Source organism: Herpailurus yagouaroundi, unplaced genomic scaffold (assembly GCF_014898765.1).
Source record: "Herpailurus yagouaroundi ecotype Mexico unplaced genomic scaffold, PumYag 164, whole genome shotgun sequence".
Lineage (NCBI taxonomy): Eukaryota > Metazoa > Chordata > Mammalia > Carnivora > Felidae > Herpailurus > Herpailurus yagouaroundi.
In genome coordinates, this window is record NW_024412405.1 from 12,408,173 (window position 1) to 12,428,758 (window position 20,586).

A 20,586-nucleotide genomic window follows, 5' to 3' on the forward strand; every position below is an offset into this window, starting at 1 on the left:
GAATAACTAAAATAATATGGTCTTTATGTAGAGCTACTCAATCTACCTAAGGAACAAGAGCATAGAAGGAGACTCTGGAGTCCGTTATGGTAAGGGCATGTGGTACACAGCAGGAAAGGGTAAGTGGAGGGAAAGACCAGCTGAGCTCAACAAGGGGATAAAGACAAAACAGACACCCTCTCTCCAACACCATGCATCAACTCCCAATGCATTAAGGAAACAGATAATTCACCGTACTTTAAATCACTCTGCACAAAATATGGAAGGCACATCTTTTTGACACTGGGATGGGGAAGGATTTTTAAATATGGATCAGAGAGCACAAACTATAAAAGAAAACATACATTTATGTAGTTTACAATTCAAAAGCTACAGTGTGCCAAAAAAGTCACCATAAATGAAGTGAAGGGACAAGTAAGAGCCTAGGGAAAGTACTCAGAATCCTCGAAGTCAATCAACAAAGGTAGTATTCAAAATAAAGAGTCTCTATACATATAATTTATCAGAAAAAGACAATCAACCAAACTTAAAAAGCAGGTGAGCAGGGAATTTCAGAAGAGGAAGTTCAAAAGGGCAACAAACACATGAAAAGATTTTATTCTCACTTGTTTTTAGGGAAATGCAATGTTAACTATTATAATAATTTGGAAAAAATGGGAAAAATCTGGGATCAAGTTTTGGTGAGGACGAGGAGACCTGACAACCCTCACAGTCCTGAGGACAAGTAAAATGGTGGTTCAAGCTCTCTGGAGAGCAATGTGGCTGTGACCAGACCTGAGCTGAGCTGAAGGCTTGCCTCAGGGAATGCTCTACTGCGGTGCTGTATTTAACAGTTAGGAAATGAAACAAAGTGTCTCCAGGAGATGAATGGTAAAAGACTGGCTTATTCATCCAAGGGATCACTAAACAGCAGTTAAAATAAATTGGGTGTATGTGTTCATATATTTTTTATTTTATTCTTTAAATTAATTAATTAATTTTAATATTTATTTACTTTTGAGAAAAAGAGAAAGCATGTGAGCAGGGGAGGGGCAGAGAGAAAGTGAGACACAGAACCGGAAGCAGGCTCTGGGCTCTGAGCTGTCAGCACGCCGCTTGACGTGAGGCTTGAACCATGAACCGTGAGATCATGACCTGAGCCAAAGTCGGATGCTTAACCGACTGAGCAACCCAGACTCCCCTTAATATATTTTTTAAATGTATCATACATTGTAGCCATCTTTCCCCATGATTTCAAAACACAAAATAATAGTATAGACTATTTATGGACACAAATAGTAAGTACAGAACCACAGAGAGTGGCTTCTTCTACAGCAGGATGGGGAAGAGGGGAGTTGTGGGGGTAGCACTATCTGTGTGTGTGTGTTTGTGTGTGTGTATAATTTTTTTTAACAAGGAAAGAGATAGGAAGTGTTATGGCAAAAACATATAATGGATTGGAGGCAAGGAATTAGAAATGCCTTTTCTAAAGATCTGGGTAGGAAGGAAAACAGAAAATGGGGCTGTATTGCATTGATTTTGCTGAAGATAGCAATGTGATGTTATAAACATAACAAAATAGGAAAATAATTGACCAAATTAGAAGATGAGATTTGAATTAAATAAAAAATTTAAAATGTTTGCTTTTTCGATTCAGAGCCTCAACCATGATTGTGAGTTTGTCTATTTCTCCCTTTATTTCCCTTTTAATGTCTTGTATGTATCTGGAAACTGTTATTAGGCACACATATACTTATAATTGACCCTTATCATAACAAAGTATCCCTTTTTGTTTTTAGTAATACTCCTATAGCAACCTACTTTGTCTGATATGAATGTGGCATTTCAGCTTTCTGTTTCCATGATATATCTTTCTTTATCATTTGACTTTCAGCCTTTGTGTGTGTGTGTGTTTACAGTGTGTTCTGTAGGTTGTATATAGCAGTTTCTGACTTTTAATTCCAGTCTGACCATTTCTGCCTTTTGATTAGTGTTGAACTCTTCATACTTAATGTACTTACTTTGATATATAGTTGGATTTTGCTATTTGGTTTCTATTTGTCTCATCTGTTTTTTGTTGTTTCTCTTTTCCTATTTTTCTTTTGTGTTAAAACAATAGTTTTTAGTACTTCATTTTAATTAATTAATTTATTTTTTAGCAATATCTCACTGCATATTTTTCTTGTGTTTGCTATAGGGATCTTACAGAATCCATCTTTAACTTACCACAATGTGCTTAGAGTTAATACTGAATTACTTCAAGTAAAATATAGGAAACTTGCAAGAGTTTAGTCCCACTTAACATCACCCCTATCCAATGCCACTTTTTTTGTCTTATATAGTACACCTATATACTTCATACTATCAATATGGTGTCATTTTTGCTTTATGTAATCATGTTTTCTACAGAAATTAGGTAAAAATAATAAAAATCCACAGCTTTTGCCTCTATTTAAAGAGATCACAATTTAGCAGAGGTTCTTAATTTGCAGAGTAGGGGCGTAATCGAGTCTTTCAAGGAACTGACGAAAGCTAAAGATTTTCACTCTCTTGCCCATGTCTATGCCTGCCCCCCACCATCATGGATACACTCACCAAAATTGTGTGTTCAGTTTTAGTAGGACCATCCTGTGAACAATTAGGATAATTTATAACCCATTAATAAATAAGTATACTACTGTAAATTCTGGCAGGGATAAAACAGGGCTTTTGTGCTCATTTGCTTAAATTTCATCGGAAGGGTTCGCTTTCTATTTGAATGTGTGCTCTGGAAGAGGAAGAAATGTGGTTGGTTTTGATCTGTTTGACCACTGCACCTAGAACAGTGTCTGGCACATAGTAAGAATCCTTTAAGTATTTGCTGAGAGAATGGCTCTACAAAAATAAATACGTTATTTTAGATTCACCTGTCTATGCCTCTGGTACACCAGTATGACCTCAAGTTGTCAAATAAATAAAATGCTATTCATAAATGTTTTAGCTATTCACAAAGGATTAAAATATGAAGAGCTCAGGCAGTTTAGTTTCCTATTAATATTTGATAATCACCACCCTTTTCTACGACAAGATGGGGAAGTTAAGAACGCCTGCATTAAATTCTCCCTAAGTTATATACTTCATTACTACCATGAGCTTTCAGAGTGTATTATTATTACACCACATTTAGACATTGCTTTTTTTAATGTTTACTTATTTTGAGAGAGAGTGTGGGCACTCAAGCACGAGAGGGGCAGAGAGAGAGGGGGACAAAGGATCCGAAGCAGGCTCCAGGCTCTGAGCTGACAGCACAGAGCCTGATGTAGGGCTTGAACCCACGAACTGTGAGATCATGACCTGAGCTGAAGTTGGACACCAACTGAGCCACCCAGGCACCCCTTTACACATTACTTTTAACTTTAATTTTTCATAATCGCATAAACCTATCACGTACTGGGACTTCTGAATGAGAGTTTTCTCGAAACACACAGTTTGTGGGGTCGGGGTGGGAAGACAAAGAGGCTTTAAAAATAGACCAGATGCTCAAATTTGCATGTCGAGAGGCCAGGGGAAACGCTAACAGAGGGGCTCCGGTTAGGCCCTCAGAGCGGGAAGCCCAAGATCAAGCTGACAGGCCCAATGATAAGGGACAAAGCAGTAGCAATGGTCTCAGGAAGGCCGGGACTGAGGTCCAGGATGACCAGATATGGAACAAGTGGCTTGGTCCTGGGAAGGCCAGCTAGAGCCAGAATCAGAGCATTCAAGCCGCAGGAATCAGGAATCCTGGCCCAGGAAAAGAAACCCAGAGGTCAGGAGAGCATTCTAGGCCACGTGCAGTTGAAAGCACAGACCAAAGAGCCAGGCCACAGCCCTGGACCAAGGAGCTCCCCATAAGCTAACAGAAGCTATTACCTCATAAATCTAACTGAGAATGTAAAACTCAGGCAATGCTTTTCTTTTAGGCCATTAGTAAACATGGGCATCAATTACACTTATGCTGATTTTTCAGGTTAGTAGTCCTTTTGGAAAGGGAACCATGAAATAATGCTCATCGGGCAAATAAAGAATTTAATTTGCTGGGCGTACAGTAGGTGAAACCCTCTTGATCATAGAGAGTAAGCCTCAAGTGTCCTCTGGTCCTGCTCAATATTACCATGAAACCACAGCCGACAAAGGTGAGAAACCATGACTGGGCAAGGACACCCACCCAGGTGTTTAATGATCTCTTTCTGCAGGCAGCTGTGGCTGAACAGAAACCTACACAGCAAACTGCACCTTGGGGTCCTGTGAGCCATGGTCCCAACATTCAGAAACCTATCCCCTAATGGGACAATAGGATAAACACCAGGAGCTGATCTTCTGGGGAGAAAGCGCTGCATTCACAAGACAGGGACGAACCAAGGGAACAAATGTCCCTTGGCACCGGGACCCTGTCATACGGACTTCATATGCACTCAGGTCCTAAAGAAACCAGACTGACTGAGGCTTTTCATCCAGCATTTATTCTCTCAACACATACTTAACATTTACAATGTGCCAGGCTGTGTTCTAAATGCTGGGATACAGCAGGGAGCAAAACAAAGAAAATCTTTTCTCTTAACAGAACTTACATCTACCTATTCCCTTTCTTCATTAAAAGAAACAAAGGAGGAAACTTTGGAATTACTTTTTTTTAGCCCAAAGAATATGTATGCAAATTAGAATTGCCTAAAGTTATTTCTGCCATTTGTGATTAATTATGAAATGATTATTCTTTTCATAACAGACTGAATCATGGGATTTTCACACTTTTTGAAAGAGTCTTGCAATCTTGCTCTTTGTCAAGTGCAAAAATGATTCAGATGAACTTCTTGTAGCTTTCCTCTCTTTTAATATCACTTAAAAAATTTTTTTTAAACGTTTATTTATTTTTGAGACAGAGAGAGACAGAGCATGAACACGGGAGGGGCAGAGAGAGGGAGACACAGAATCTGAAACAGGCTCCAGGCTCTGAGCGGTCAGCACAGAGCCCAACATGGGGCTCGAACTCACGGACCGTGAGATCATGACCTGAGCCGAAGTCGGACGCTTAACTGACCAAGCCACCCAGGCGCCCCTAATATCACTTTCAAGTATCTGATTAAAGCACTGGGTATCCTGATTCTTGGGAAGTTAAACTGGAAAAGGGATGGAATTAGATTGATCACAGAATTTTTCTTTTCTTTGTTTTGAGGAAAGAGGGGAAAGGGACAGAGGGAGAGAAAGAATCCCAAGCAGGCTCCACCCTCAGCATGGAGCACAACGCAGGGCTCGATCCGACAACTCTGGGATCGTGACCCAAGCCAAAATCAAGAGTTGGATGCTCAACTCACTGAGTCACCCAGGTGCCCCACAGATTGTTTCTAAATAAACTGTCTTAGGAGGCTGCTCTAAACTTCTCCTTTTGGAAAACCACAAATAACAATGCTTATATACAGAAGTTTATTCTCCTTCATGTTATAAAAGCTCTAACTAACTTAACTGCATTCCAGGCAGCAGAGGGAAGAAAATGAGGGAGGACAGAAGGACAAACGCTACTTTAAGGAGCCTTTCCAGAAGTCCCACCAACATGTGGGTTTACAGCTCACTGGCCAGGATGCCAGGATTTAATGTGATGGCGATACCCAGACGCAATGGAAACTGGGAAATGTGGTATTTTATTTAGTCGGAGGCAATATTGCCCCAAATGAGATGAAGGTTCTGCTACTAAGGAAAAAGTATGTCAGGAGATGAGCGTCTTCAGCACGTGGGAAAAGTTTAATCAGGTGTATTAACGTAAATCCCTTTCAATACTCCTTTTAACAAGGACATCATCCCCCTTTAAAATTGCATTTACTTTCATAAACTGATTTAAGAAAATAAAGAGAAAACAGACTTATATTGAAACTTGTTTCCTAAATAAACTAAAAATGAATGTGAAGATGTAGGACGAATTATGCGTTTACAGATATAGACTCAATGGTGAAAAACCCAATGCTTTCTAAGGCAAGAACAAAACAAGGATATCCATTCACCACTTTTATTTAACACTGTATCAGAGGTCTTAGCTAATGCAGTAAGAAAAAAAAGTAGGCACAGAATGGAAAGGAAGAAGTAAAACATATAAACAAAATGTATTTCTTAATGACATGATCATGTATGTAGAAAACTCTAAGGAATCCATTGAAAAGCTACCAGAAATAATAAATTTAGCAAAACTGCAGGATACAATAGTAATATATAGAAATCAATTGCATTCCTACATACCAGCAACAAATAATTAGAAAAGAAGTTATAAAAACAACTCCATTTAAAATAGTATCAAAACCCACAAATACTTAGGAATACATTTACCAAAAAAAGTGCAGGGCCTATATATACTGAAAATTTAAAAACTGTAATGGGGACTTAAAGGCTTACTAAATAAATGTAGAAATATACCATATTCATGGATTGGAAGACCCAATATTGTTGAAATGCTTATATTAGTTATTTATTGCTGAATAACAAATTGCCCAAAACTTAGTGGCTTAAAAACAATAAGCAGTCGTTATACACACAGTATATATGGGTCAGAAATCTGAGGGCAGATTCATTAAGTGACGGTGGTTCAAGATCTCTCACAAGGCTGTAGTTAAGATGTTAGACTACCTGTGCTCATATGATGACTGGACATGAAGGATCAGCTTCCATGGTAGCTTAAAAACACAACTGGCAAGTTAGTGATGATTGCTGGCAGGAGGCCACAGTTCTTTGCCATGTGGACCTGTCCATATTGCTGCTTCAGTGTCCTTGGGACATGGCAGCTGGCTTCCCCCAGAGCAAATAATCTGAGGGAGCAAGACAGAAGTATCTGTGTCTTTTATGACCTGTTCTTTGGAGTCACACACCATCATTTCTGCCATAGTGAACTGTTAAGTACAGGCCACACTCTAGGAGAGGGGAATTAAACTCCATTTCTTGAATTCTAAAAGGATTTGTGGGCACATTTTCAAATAATCTCAATGGCAATTCTCCCCAACTAATCTATAGTTTCAGTGAAATCCCAAACAAAATCTTAACTACTTTTTTTTTAAAGAAATTATAAGCTGATTTAAAAATGCATATGGAGAGTAAACATTCCAAAAATAGCTAAACAAGTTTTGAAAAAGAACAACATTGGAAGCCTGACATTATGTGATTTCAACTTAACATAAAGCAAAATTACTCACGGCAGTATGGCACTATGACATATGACAGTATTGGCGTAAAGATATGCATATAAATCACTGGGATAGAAAAGAAACTCAAGAAAGAGACCCACACTGGTTAACTGATTTTCAACAAAGGTACCAAGGTAATGCAAAGGAGCAAAGAGTCTCTTCAACAAATGGTGACAGAATGATACTAGATAACTGTATGGAAGAAAATATACCTCAGCTCTTACTTCACAAGAATTACACTCAAATGGGATCACAAACCTAAATACAACAGCAGAAAGTATAAATTCTAGAAGAAAATATCGAATAAAAATCTTTGTGGAATTGGATTAGCACAGATTTCTTAAATAAGGCTCAAACTATTTTAAAAATTGAAACACTGAATTAAATCAAGATTAAAAACTTTTGCTCACTGAAAGACATAATTAAGGAAACAAAGAGGCAAGCCACAGACTGGGATAAAATTTTTACAAAATATATCCAACAAAGGGCTTATGTCCAGAATATAAAAAGAATCCTTTTAACTATTATAAGACAAATGTAACCCAATGAAAAAGTGTGTAAAATATTTGAACAGATACCCCACAAACGAAGATACACAAATGGCCAGTAAGCAGAAGATGTTCAAACCATTAGTCATTAGAGAAATGAAAATTAAAACCCAAGGTATCACTACATGCCAACTAGAATGGCTAACGTTAAAACAGCTGACAAGACCAAGTGCTAGCAAGGATGTGGAGCAACTGGAACTCTCACGTATTGATGGTGGAAATGGACAACAGACAGCCACGGTAAATCATATTGTACTACTTTATAATGTTTAACATACATTTATCACATGACTCAGCAATTCCCCTCCCAGATATTCACTCAAGAGAAGTGGAAACAAGTCCAACACAGCATTATTCCTAACAACTCAAACCTGGAAGCAATCCAAATGTCTATCAACTGGTGAATGGACAAACTGTGGTACAACCATACCACAGGTTAATACAGTAACAAGGACTGAGAGTAATAAGACCAATCTTAAAGACATCATGTTACCTGAAAGAAGTAAAATACAAAAGAGTTCACACTATACAATTCCAATTATATGAAATTTTAGAAAAGGCAAAACTAAAATGACATAAAGAATATGAGTGGTTACCTGGGCATGGCAGTTGGTAAGAGGACAGAGAGCAAAAGCAAAAGAAATGAAAAAATGATCAAGGTGAGGGGGCTGTTTTCTACCTTGATGGTAGTGTTGGTTACCTGACCATATATAATTATCTTGATTGTTACACGGCTGTATACAATTACCAAAATTCACCAAAATTTACACTTAAAACTGAATTTTATTGTATATAAATAACACTTTAATAAAAGTTTTGGAGAAAAAGAAGTTTTCATGAGAAAGTGAATGTGAAGATCTAGAAAGATCTAGACATTTCTAGATACATTAATCTTCTTTTCAATTTTATAAGAGGTGGGATGTTGGTAAACTAAAAACAATCTTCAGCAACAAAAACTTCTGATATACTGAAAATGTTCCCAGCTAACATGAACTAACAGAACTTTTTGGTAGTAAGCTATGCCACTGTTTATAATTAATAAATTCAAAATCACATGCATTGATTTTACCATAGTCCTTTCCCACAGGCTATCATTAGGATAGAAGAGAAATATCAACACAATCAGTCCCAAAAAGGAAGGAACATTGGACACTTCTATTTAAAAAAAGCAACCAAGAAACAGTTTAAAGAGATAATCAAAAGTGATTGAAGAGTTTCCATCTGTTGATAGGAAAACAATGAGAAGACTCTGTGGGAAACTGCCCTGTGCTGCAACTGACATGATAATCTACTAGTAATCATCTAAAATTTACAAGTACGGGTGTTTTCTTGGTAACCTCCTCCTCATCTTCATTTCTTTCTCCTTTGACCAGTAGCACTACATTATACATATGCACATGCACACACATACACACACATATTTAAAATACATATATTTAAAATATACACATGCATATATATTTAATTTTTTTTAATGTTTATTTTTTGAAAGAGAGAGACAGAGCGTGAGTGGGGGAGGGGCATAGAGAGAGAGGGAGACACAGAATCCGAAGCAGGCTCCAGTCTCCGAGTTGTCAGCACAAAGCCCCTGATGCAGGGCGCGAACTCACGAACCGTGAGATCATGACCTGAGTCAAAGTTGGATGCTTAATCCACTGAGCCACCCAGGCACCCCAATATATATACATATATATATATATATGTTTAAATGTTTATTTATTTATTAAAGTTTATTTATTTTTGGGGGTGGGGGGAGAGAGAGAGAGAGAGAGCGAGCGAGCACATGAGCGGGCCTGGGGCATACAGCGTGGGAGAGAGAGAATCCTAAGCAGGCTCCACACTGCCAGTGCTGAGCCCCCTATGGGGCTCAAACTCATGAACCGAGAGATGATGACCTGAGCTGAAATCAGGAGTTGAATGCTCAACTGAGTCACCCAGGTGCCTCCAGGTTAATATATTTTAAATTATCCTTTCAGCTTTTTCAAAGCCTTTTAAATTTCATTTTCCTGTACATGACAATGCCAGAAACACAAAGCAAGGAACTATTTGTTGAAAGGTGGGGTTTCAGCTGTAATTTTTTTTTTTTTTTAGTATTTCTTTGAGAGGGAGGTGCAGAAAGTGAGGGAGAGAGAGAATCCCAAGTAGGCTCATGCTCAGTGTGGAGCCTGATGTGGTGCTTGATCTACAACTGTGAGATCATGACCTAAGCCGATATCAAGAGCTGGACACCTGGGGAGCCTGGGTGGCTTAGTTGGTTAAGTGTCCGATTCTGCTCAGGTCATGATCTCATGGTTCTGGAGTTCAAGCCCCGCACTGGGCTCTGTGCTGTCAGCTGGGAGCCTGGAGCCTGCTTCAGATTCTGTGTCTCCCTCTCTCTCTGCCCCTCCCTACTCATGCTCTGTCAGTCTCTCTCTCTCTCAAAAATCAACATTAAAGAAAAAACAAAAACCAGAAAAGAGTCTGACACTCAACTGACTGAGCCACCCAGGTGCCCCTGAGCTACACCTTTAACCCATTATAAGGACGACCAGTTAAATATATTAATCCTAGAAGAACAAGTATAGCAATAGGCTGGATTCTTTTTTTTTTTTTAATTTTTTTTTTATTACGTTTCTTTATTTTTGAGAGGCAGAGAGAGACAGAGCCTGAGCGGGGGAGGGGCAGAGAGAGAGGGAGACACAGAATCTGAAGCAGGCTCCAGGCTCTGAGCTGTCAGCCCAGAGCCTGATGTGGGGCTTGACAAAACGTGAGATCATGACCTGAGCCGAAGTTGGACACTCAACTGACTGAGCCACCCAGGCGCCCCTGCTGGGTTCTTCACATCAGGATAGTAGGGGCTGCCAATGGGATAAGCCCACAAAATTCACAACAAAGGTTACAGAAAGTTGTTGACATGTGTCTTTCAGCACTGCTGGGTACTTTTAAAATTTCTTTATATCCAGGATCTCCCTCCTGATTCATGTCTACAACTGACAATGAACAGGGCCCCATGTTAGTGCTGTAGTCTAGGGAGGATCTAACAGTAACTTTGTGCATGTCTTGTGGTTAAAACTGACACAGATGACAGCCCTGAAAGGAGCAATGGGAGGCCCTGGACCCACTGGACTAGGACAAAACGTCTGGCCGTTGGTCCTGGCACTACCACACATCAGTTGTGCAGTCAGAACTTCAGCTGCCCCACCTCTGAAATCTTTGATTTCCCATTTGGGAAGCCCGGTTTCTCCACCACTGCAGAGCTTGTGTTAACAACTTAGTATGGTAGTACACACTGAAAGCACCCTGACAGTGACAAAGCATTACAAAGTAATGCTTCGTAGCACAGAAACTATTTTGTGAATTCTGTGAATAGTGAATTTTGAAACTCAATAATTATTTATAGATTATTTTGGGATTATAAAGAATACTGTCTAATTCGTAAACTGAAAGACAAGATGACTCAGAAAAAGCTTCAGAGTCAGGAACTAAATGAGTGAGATTTTGCTCGGAAAAGAAGGGACCTAAGGGTGAAAGGAGGGATATAGTTGGAAGAAACTGCATGTGGTTATATAAATCTACCTCTTAGGTGCACAGACACTGAAGCTAGACTACCTGCATTTGAACTCTGTCTTCACTACTTATTAGCTTGTATTCTTAACAAGTTACTTAATCCTCTGTGCCTTTGTTTGTTTCATCTATAAAATGGGGATAACAGTCCCTATTTCATCAGGTTTTTATAAATGCTAATTAAGATGATATTTATAGGGGCACCTGGGTGGCTCAGTCGGTTAAGCGTCTGACTTCAGCTCAGGTCATGATCTCGCGGTTCGTGAGTTCAATCCTCACATTGGGCTCTCTGCTGATAGCTCAGAGCCTGGAGCCTGCTTCACATTCTGTGTCTCCCTCTCTCTCTGCTCCTCCCACCACTCACTCACTGTTTCTCTCAAAAACAAATAAACATTAAACAAAAAAAAGATATTTATAAAGTGCTTGGAAAAGAGCTGTATTAGTCTGCTTTCTCTAGGCTGTCTATGCTGTGGGAACAGACCATCCCAAATTTCAGCAGCTTACAGCAAACATTTATTTTTCACTCTTTTTATATGTCAGCACAGCCATGCTCCATGTGTCTCCTTCATTCTGAGGTTTGGGCTGAAGGAGTAGCTTCTGTCTGGCACGTGCTTTTCTCATGGCAAAGGGAACAGAGGAATGGTGGAGCTGTGCAGTGGTTCTCAGAACTTCTGCTTGAGAAGCATGCATCACTTCTGCTCACAGTTTAGTGGCTAACCTGAGTCACAGAGTAGAGGCTGATGTTGACAGAGCACGGGAAGCCCCGCAGGGCGGCCCTCACTAGAGAAGGGCAGCACATACTTCAAGCAAGCAAAAGTATCTGAAGAAATAACATAATCTCCGACAAGTGCATGGTACGAAGTAAAGAATAAGTGACGACTTAATGGCACAGAATCCCAAGACAGGACAAGATGTTCGGGAAGAGTCAAACTTGGCCAGTTTCTCTGAAGTATATGGCACATAGGGGACAGACTGGTACGTGAGGCCAAATTTTGAAAGGAGGCTAGGTGTTTGCCTACAGGTGAAAGATAAAGTGCAGCAATAAAAATTTAACACCTGTATTTTATAAGCACTTCTGTGACAGCTTTATCAAGACACTGGTGATAATAAGTTCATTGATTCTACACTGAGCATGTAAAAATCAAGCCTACTGGACATTCCCTCCCTGTGGACGCCTAACAGGACCTTCGTACTGTCAGCCTTGAACTCAGTGACAACGTGTGACTCAGTGTCACGCCATGGTAGAGGACAAAAGGGTTCTTTCAGTAGGTCCTGGCTACATGCAGTCAGGATGGGTGAGAGGGGCAGGGAGAGGAAGGGGAGGAAAGGGGGCTAAAGGAGGAGGAACAAATGAATCCATACGAGAGAGACAACGTGTGCTTGTGATGTGCGATACGCCGATAAGCACTCCATTTGGTGTTGGGATTATAAACACCATGTTAACTGCAAGAAGGTGAAGGCACCCTGTACGTCTGGATGTTCCTGGGAAGTCACTACCGTCTTACACTTCTACACATGGCCCTTCCACAAGCCCAGCCAACTTCCCAGCTCTATCCAGCCTTGACTTCTCTCTGCTGGGTCTGCCCTCAGTTCAATGAACTGAAAACCTCAGGCATCAGATGAGTTTTCGGACCCACTCTATTGTACCATTCTTTGGTCAATCCAGAGAAGAAACAGAAGGGAAGAAAGAAAAAAAGGAAGCATGAAGAGAAGAAAAAGACACGAAAAGGAGGAAAAGGAACAGAGGACCCAACACACCATTCTCATTCACCAGGGAGTAGTCAGGGCTCCAAACTTAACTCCAAAGAGTTTAGATCTCCACAGATTATGCTAGTTCCATAAGCTTTCCCCTTAACGTTATACCATGACTTGGAAAGCCAATCAACATAAGGTTCTGGGGACGCTTCACTGGCTCAGTTGGTTAAGCGTTCAACTCTTCATTTCGGCTCAGGTCATGATCTCACATTTGTGGGATCGAGTGCTGCGTCACTGCTTGGGATTCTCTCTCTCTCTCTCTCTCTCTCTCTCTCTCTCTCAAATAAGTAAATAAACATTGTTTTTTAAAAAATCCATAAGGTTCTGTCTGATGCTTTTTCTTTTTCAGCTACCATAAGACAATGTCTTATATTTTTTCTTTAAAACTATCGTGGATGGATGAGTAAAAAAGCAATCACAGCCCACAAATGAGGCATCCTGACTTCTACAGGATTGCTCACTTTTCCCTTCCTCTTTTTCATGATTTACAAACCCTAATGAGACTTCTGTAATCTCCCACCATTGTGAGGCTTTTTTTTTGTTTGTTTGAAAAGCTTTAAAGATCCCCAATGCCTACAGAAGGAAATACAAACTCAAACCACATTCAAAGTTCTAAATAATCTGCCATCAATCTATGTTTCTAATCTTATTTTTGGGTAGGGCAGATTTTTTTTTTTTTTCTCCCATTAGGTTGCTTGATCATAAGCTAATCAAAGTCTGACATATTGTAGAGAACAGGGAAAGAATGCAGGAAACAGGCAGGCCGCAAAGGATAGCTGAAGGGGATAAGCCTGGAGTCTGAAAAATATAGGCCTGTCTCTTAATTTGTCCCCAGAGAGTTCAAAAGAGGACCAAATGACGATAAATATATGAACTGTAAAAAGAAAATTGGCGAAAGCAGGCTCTTTCTGTTTTAATCATTCCAGAATCAGCTCAGGCCCGAGACTTCAACTTTTGAGAATCAGGGTGCATCCCAGTGGTGATGACTCACTACTCTATGATTCATAAAATGGCAGAAAATGAAGAAGTACGGGGATACGGATGGACCAAAGGCTCTCTGCAGAAGCACAGAAAGAACTTAAATAAAGTTCAGCAAGGAAACAACATGGTCTCTAAGGAGAAAAAGTATTAATGTATAACAAGACCAGAGAACTTGTTACTATATAAAGAATGCCCCCAATTTCTGAAGGCCGCTCACCAGAGACCTTAAGAAGACAGTCAAATATGACAGTGAAAATGTGATGGAAGCAGGTGGGCACTAACACCTCGAAGTTCGTGCTTGCACTGAGATATTTCACTTGGCTATTGTAGCCAATACAATTACAATTTTATGATCTTTCATGGAAACGGTTGTTATTTTAAATATTAAATGTTGGTATTAAAAACCAGAATTAACAAAGGAGAAACAATACAACATAAAATACGTATTCATGACACATGTGAATAATCTCGAAGTAATCTTTAAGCAAACCTGAATGCCCCTGACCCTTTCTGGGCAGCAGGTGGAATCTGGGCTGGATCACAAAACAGAACTGAAGAGTGACAGCTGTCCTAGGCAACAGACTTAGTACTGCCCCTGGAAAGCTAAATACTCTTCCCCTCTCAACCTAGGAAAAAAATTTAGTCCTCCTTTTCTCTGTGACATCACTGAAGACAGAAAGCAGGCTCCTACTTAAGTAAGTGCTGTCCTGACTCAACTCTATCAACCACTCTCCTTTCAGTCAGTGAGGTATTTTAAAGTTTTATATTCAGAAACATTTATAATCATGCAAGAATAAATAACACAAGGAGAGATTAAAAACTAGCCTACCCAAAATAAACCCACCAGTAACTAAATAAAATAAATCTGGAGTTGGCAGCTTTCCAGAAAAGCATGAGTAAAGTTTGTGGTTTCTATGACAGCAGATACACATGACTTATGTTTTACACAAATGTCTTTTTCAAAAAAAAGCTCCTTCTCCTAAACAACACAGAATGGCCAGATTGAAATAAAATCACTTCCTTAACACACACAGTATGTCAGGAGAACTATTGGTTCCAATGCTGGAAGGTGAAATTTCATTAACAGGTTTCCTAATATGCCCCCAGAACACTCAATACCATCTGTGCAGTTCTTTTTGTAGTAAGAATTTTATTTTATTTTTTAGCATTTGATGTAGGATTAAGAAAAAAAAAAAAAGGGAAGTCACTTGATATACATGGGAGAGAAGTCACGTTGAGCAATAGACATCTGGGACAAGCTGTGGCTTTGTGAATCTCAGACCCTGATTCTATAATCAAGTAATGTGTAAACCGAACATTCACAAATAATTTTAATATCCTTTATAATTATCCGTATCTAAAGTGTACTATATTATATTAAATGTTTCATAATAAAAACATGTCTTTTTGGAAAAAGTCAAATAAAATATTCATTAAATTCAATACAAACACCAACATTAACTGTAAGGCATGAAGGAAAGGAACACTGGCTATGATTATCACTGATATTAATCACTGTAAATAAACATAATATCATCTAATTATGATGGAGTAATAATGAAGAACAAAACTGAAATGAATATTTGTCAGATTTGTGTTCATTGTAGGTCAACATAGGCTGAATTAATTACTGTTAAAAGTGAAAATTCAATGGGCTCAGAGGTGTTCATGAATAGGTAGACTGTTTAAATGCTAAATTCTGGGAATTATATTCCAAATACTGTGCAATGCTATTTACTCTTCTTCTTCCTCTTTTTTTTTTTTTTTCCAACTTTTTTTTTTTATTTATTTTTGGGACAGAGAGAGACAGAGCATGAACGGGGGAGGGGCAGAGAGAGAGGGAGACACAGAATCGGAAACAGGCTCCAGGCTCCGAGCCATCAGCCCAGGGCCTGACGCGGGGCTCGAACTCACGGACCGCGAGATCGTGACCTGGCTAAAGTCGGACGCTTAACCGACTGCACCACCCAGGCGCCCCCCTCTTTTTTTTTTTAAGTTTATTTATTTTTGAGAGAGACAGAGATAGAGAAAGCACAAGCTGGGGAGGGGCAGAAATAGAGGGGGACAGAGGATCCAAAGCAGGCTCTGTGCTGACAGCAGAGAGCCTGATGCAGGGGTCAAACCCACGAACCGTGAGATCATGACCTGAGCCGAAGTTGGATGCTTTTAACCGACTGAGCCACCCAGGTGCCCCTCTATTTACTCTTCTTAAGGGATTTTTATGTTAAAAATTTGTTAAACTTCTGACTCTTAAAAAGAAAAAATCCAACAATTCCATACATCACACAGTTCTTATCACGACAAGACACCCCAAACTAATATAACACTGTATGTTTACTATACTGGAATTAAAAACTTAACTGTAAGAAATTTAAACAAGTACCTACTACCTGTTAAACATGTACTGGAAAAGACTGATCACAACACGCATATTTTAGATTTTAAAAAGACTACAAAGAAATGAAAAAATGCAACCTCCAATTCTAGAGCACTGAATGCCATAAAATGCAAATTTCTGGGGTGTTAGCAAGCACTTGATTTAAAACCAGAAGTCTGAGGGGCGCCTGGGTGGCTCAGTTGGTTGAGCGTCCGACTTCAGCTCAGGTCACGATCTCATGGTCCGCGAGTTCGAGCCCCACGTCGGGCTCTGGGCTGATGGCTCAGAGCCTGGATCCTGCTTCTGATTCTGTGTCTCCCTCTCTCTCTGCCCCTCCCCCATTCATGCTCTGTCTCTCTCGGTCTCAAAAATAAATAAACATTAAAAAAAGAAAAAATTAAAAAAAAAAAATAAATAAAACCAGAAGTCTGAAAACAATAAAGAAACAAAATGAAATGTTTCAAAACAAATGTCACATAATGAGTGATTAAAGAAGGGTTTGGATAATACGACCCAATCAATTAATAGTAAACCAGCACAGTGAAATAGCATATAGTCAGTCCGGTACTTCTCAAATTCTTGAATGCTTCAGGAAAATACTGAAAACAGGACTCAAGACCATTTACTGCTAAAAGAAACAAAATGTATCAGGAAAGAAATAGTAGACCATCATGCTGCTCTTATTATGAGAGCATCGCACTATCTATTGTTTGCAGGCTAGTGAAGTAGCTGTTAATCAAACTGACAGTTCAAGTGGGAGGAGATTAGGAGATAAAGAGAGAGCTTGGTGACCATGCCCCACAGATGCAGTCTGATCCCACACTGTCACCAGTCACTATGAAGTCTTAGGAACACAAGAGGCTTGGATGGTTTGAAGACCACATAATGGAGGTCAGCTCTGTGGGCCTGTGTTATCTGGGTGCCTGAGACAGGTATTTCTGGAGGCGGAAACAAAGTGACTTCAACCCTCAGGATGTGGGCTGGCAGCCTGGAGAATGAAGGACTAAATTGTAAATGAAAAGAATGAGCACACAGAAGAAACTGTACAGAATGCATAAAGGAAGGAGAGGTGAGCAGGTCTAAAGTAACAACACAGGGGCCCAAATCCCACCCATCAGGAAATAAGACTAAATCATAACACCGAAAAAGTCTGCAGGGGAGTGCACGGTTATTTCCAAATCCTTTCCCCGTGATGCTATATATATCACGATAAATCCCTTCTTCATCAATCTTCCCCAAGAAAAAAATTAAAACTGTATTCCATACACACTAAGTATAAACTTATTTTTATATAAGCTTGGGAGTACAAATTTAAGTTATGGATGAAAAATAAAACAACTTCACGTTCTAGATGTCTTTTTAAATATCTCATGAATACAGTTTAAGACAAATGCTTGATAAAATAGCACAGCAGGGGACCGGTGGGATGAAGCCATTCCAGTGCACAGGTGAGGACACAGCCCAAACCCTTCAGCTCATCTCTGCTGCCTTCTCTGGCCACCACCCAGACGATTCTCCTGCCAGTTCTAGTCCACCTGACTTTCCATTTTGCCTTATTTTCCCCTTGCATGACAATGTCTCTTCACAAAACAAGAACATCTCTGGTTATTTTTAGTAAGTCCAACTTCAATTTTTTTTGTCATTTTTTTTCTACTATGAGTTCGACTGCTAAGGTAATTTTAAAAAACAGTAACAAGAGGGGCACTGGGGTGACTCAGCCAGTTAAAGGTCCAACTCTTGATTTCAGCTCAGGTCACGATCTCACTGTTTATGAATTCGAGCCCTGCATCGGGCTCCACGCTGACAGTACAGAGCCTGCTTCTGATTCTCTCTCTTCCTCTCTCCCTGCCCCTCCCCTGCTCATACTCTCTCAAAATAAATAAATAGACTTAAAAAAATTTGAGGGGTGCCTGGGTGGCTCAGTCGGTTAGGCGTCCAACTTAGGCTCAAGTCATGATCTCAAGGTTTGTGAGTTCGAGCCCCGCACTGGGCTCTCTTCTGTCAGCACAGAGCCCGCTTCGGATCCTCTGTCTCCCTCTCTCTCTGCCCCTCCCCTGCTTGTTCTCTCTCTGTCTCAAATAAATTAATTAAAAAATTTTTTTTGAAAAAAAAAATTAACAAGAAACTCAGCTAAAACTTTCATCAAAATTACCTTGAAAACTGAGACAAACTGGCCCCCTTCATCTTAACTGTTGATGTAACTGGCCCCTCTGCATTACTAAGGAAGCAGCACTGAGACGGAGCTGACACAGTTAAAAGAATGTTGGAGACCAGTGAATATACCCATAATCCAAAGGTGACATTTTCCCTAAAGTTGCTTCAGAAAAGCGAGTTTAGGGGGAGGGAAATCACACTTACAAGTCCACTTATGGCTATAATCCAGATGTAGGAACCAGAGGTGAAAAGCTATAAAAGAAAAAAAAAAAGGCAACTAAAAATTAAATTCAACCACCAGTCACAGCATACTTCTGTTTACGTAACTACAATGATAACCATTTAAATAGTAATTGTATATCTCTTAATATAAACAAGTAGAAAATTAATAAGTATCAATTCTGTCATCCAAAAGAAAATGATATGCTTTTTCTTTTTTTTAAAACCAAGCTCTCAGCCTTCCCATAGCCTAAAATAGACTGGTTGCACCTAACCCACTCCCGTGCAAAGAAAAATAAGTTAAATTCAAGCATATTCTTATTTATAAATGGACATTAATTGATTTAAGCAAAGCAAAATACCACATACCAAGCAATTATTACAATCAACAACATACAAAATGCGTAGCCACCATCCCATGCCTGGTGCTGAGTAATGGCAGGTGACATTAGTTTCCACAGTTCTCTCATTTTAATTTCTCATCACTGTCACTCTAATTTTGGACGGGCCAACTTGTGTGAGCACACAGGCATGTCCAGGGCTGCTCGGCTTACCTGCTGTGCCTCTCATTCCAGACCACTCAGGGAAGAGCAAACTAGACAATGACACTGAAGTTAATTCATGCAAAAGTAATCAGAATTAAGCCTCGTAAAATCTCTCCCTTTGTTTTCCAAATCATTTACATAGGAGAGTTGTGCTGAGGTTAAACAAAAAAAAGTCGTAAGACATTCAAAGTGTTGCTGTGAGAAGGGAAAGATCTAGAACCCACTGTGTGTTCATATTTATACCATTATATTGGGTGTATGAGGACTTCTGCTCCTAGACAAAGAAGCATGACCAGGGGTTAAGTACAGACACTGTGCTAAATGGAAATCTCAAAGTTCTGCACATTTACAAGTATCTATAAAGAGAGAGAGAGAGAGAGAGAGAGAGAGAGAGAGAAACATAAACAGAAGAGAGATACAAAGGTAAGAGAAGACAAAGTACAGGCAAAAAGGAGGCTGACAAATTTTGTTCTTAGTGCTACCTTACAGAGAAAGGAGCACTGGTTGCAAATTTAAATTTAATCCCTTGATCTAAAATTTAATCCTTTTACCTAGTGTAAACGACTTTGAAAATAAAAAGGATGAAAAGTATGTGGAAAAATATTTTTCTGTAGTTTTATTCTAAAAAATAAAGAATAATAAAATAGCTAACACTTTTTTGCCGTTATTTTATTTTGTTTTTGTTTGTTCGCTTTTAGCTAACACTTTCATAGCACTTACTATGTGCCAAGCATCGATCTTAACGCTTTTCATATATTAAAGTTATTGAATCCTCCTAATCACCCTACAAGGTAAGTTCTATTATTAACTCTATTTTAATCATAAAAACGGAGAGGTTAAGTAACCTGCTAAGATCAGAGAGCTGGCAGTGTACCCAAGAGGTCTGGCTCTGCCGCCCAGTGATCATGACCTCCAAGTTGTCATGTCTCATACACGAGTAAGAAGAGCGTATCATTAATTCCATCAATAAAAAATTATTTCCTTTGGACTCTTAAGCCCCTTATCTTATTGCATGTTTGGTCCCAATTGTGTCTGCTCATGTTTTAACAGTAGGTATGTTTTTTCTCACTGCTGGGCTCCTTGAGGACAAGGGTGCTACATCTCATACTTCATTTTATCTTCCACAGCCCCCAGCATAGGGCATTATGTGACTGGCTCTCAAGCCATCTGATACCTTCAGAAACATTTTTGCTCTTCTGATAATAATTAAAATCATTCAATCATTCATTTGTTCATTCATTCATCCAATGTCCCTGGCTTCAAAAAGTGTTATGCAGGAGACAGAAAGACACAGAAACATATGTGAAGGT

General features: G+C 39.4%; 1 protein-coding gene across 7 annotated transcripts in view; it reads right to left on the minus strand.

The window, feature by feature from the left end:
- Positions 1-20,586, minus strand: part of UBAC2 (UBA domain containing 2) — a 196,924-nt gene that overhangs the window by 49,656 nt on the left and 126,682 nt on the right. For all 7 annotated transcript variants that reach the window (XM_040487169.1, XM_040487166.1, XM_040487170.1 and 4 more), the window contains exon 6: positions 18,717-18,764. In XM_040487169.1, coding sequence (XP_040343103.1) covers positions 18,717-18,764 — 48 coding nt within the window. The remainder of the gene's footprint in view (positions 1-18,716; positions 18,765-20,586) is intronic.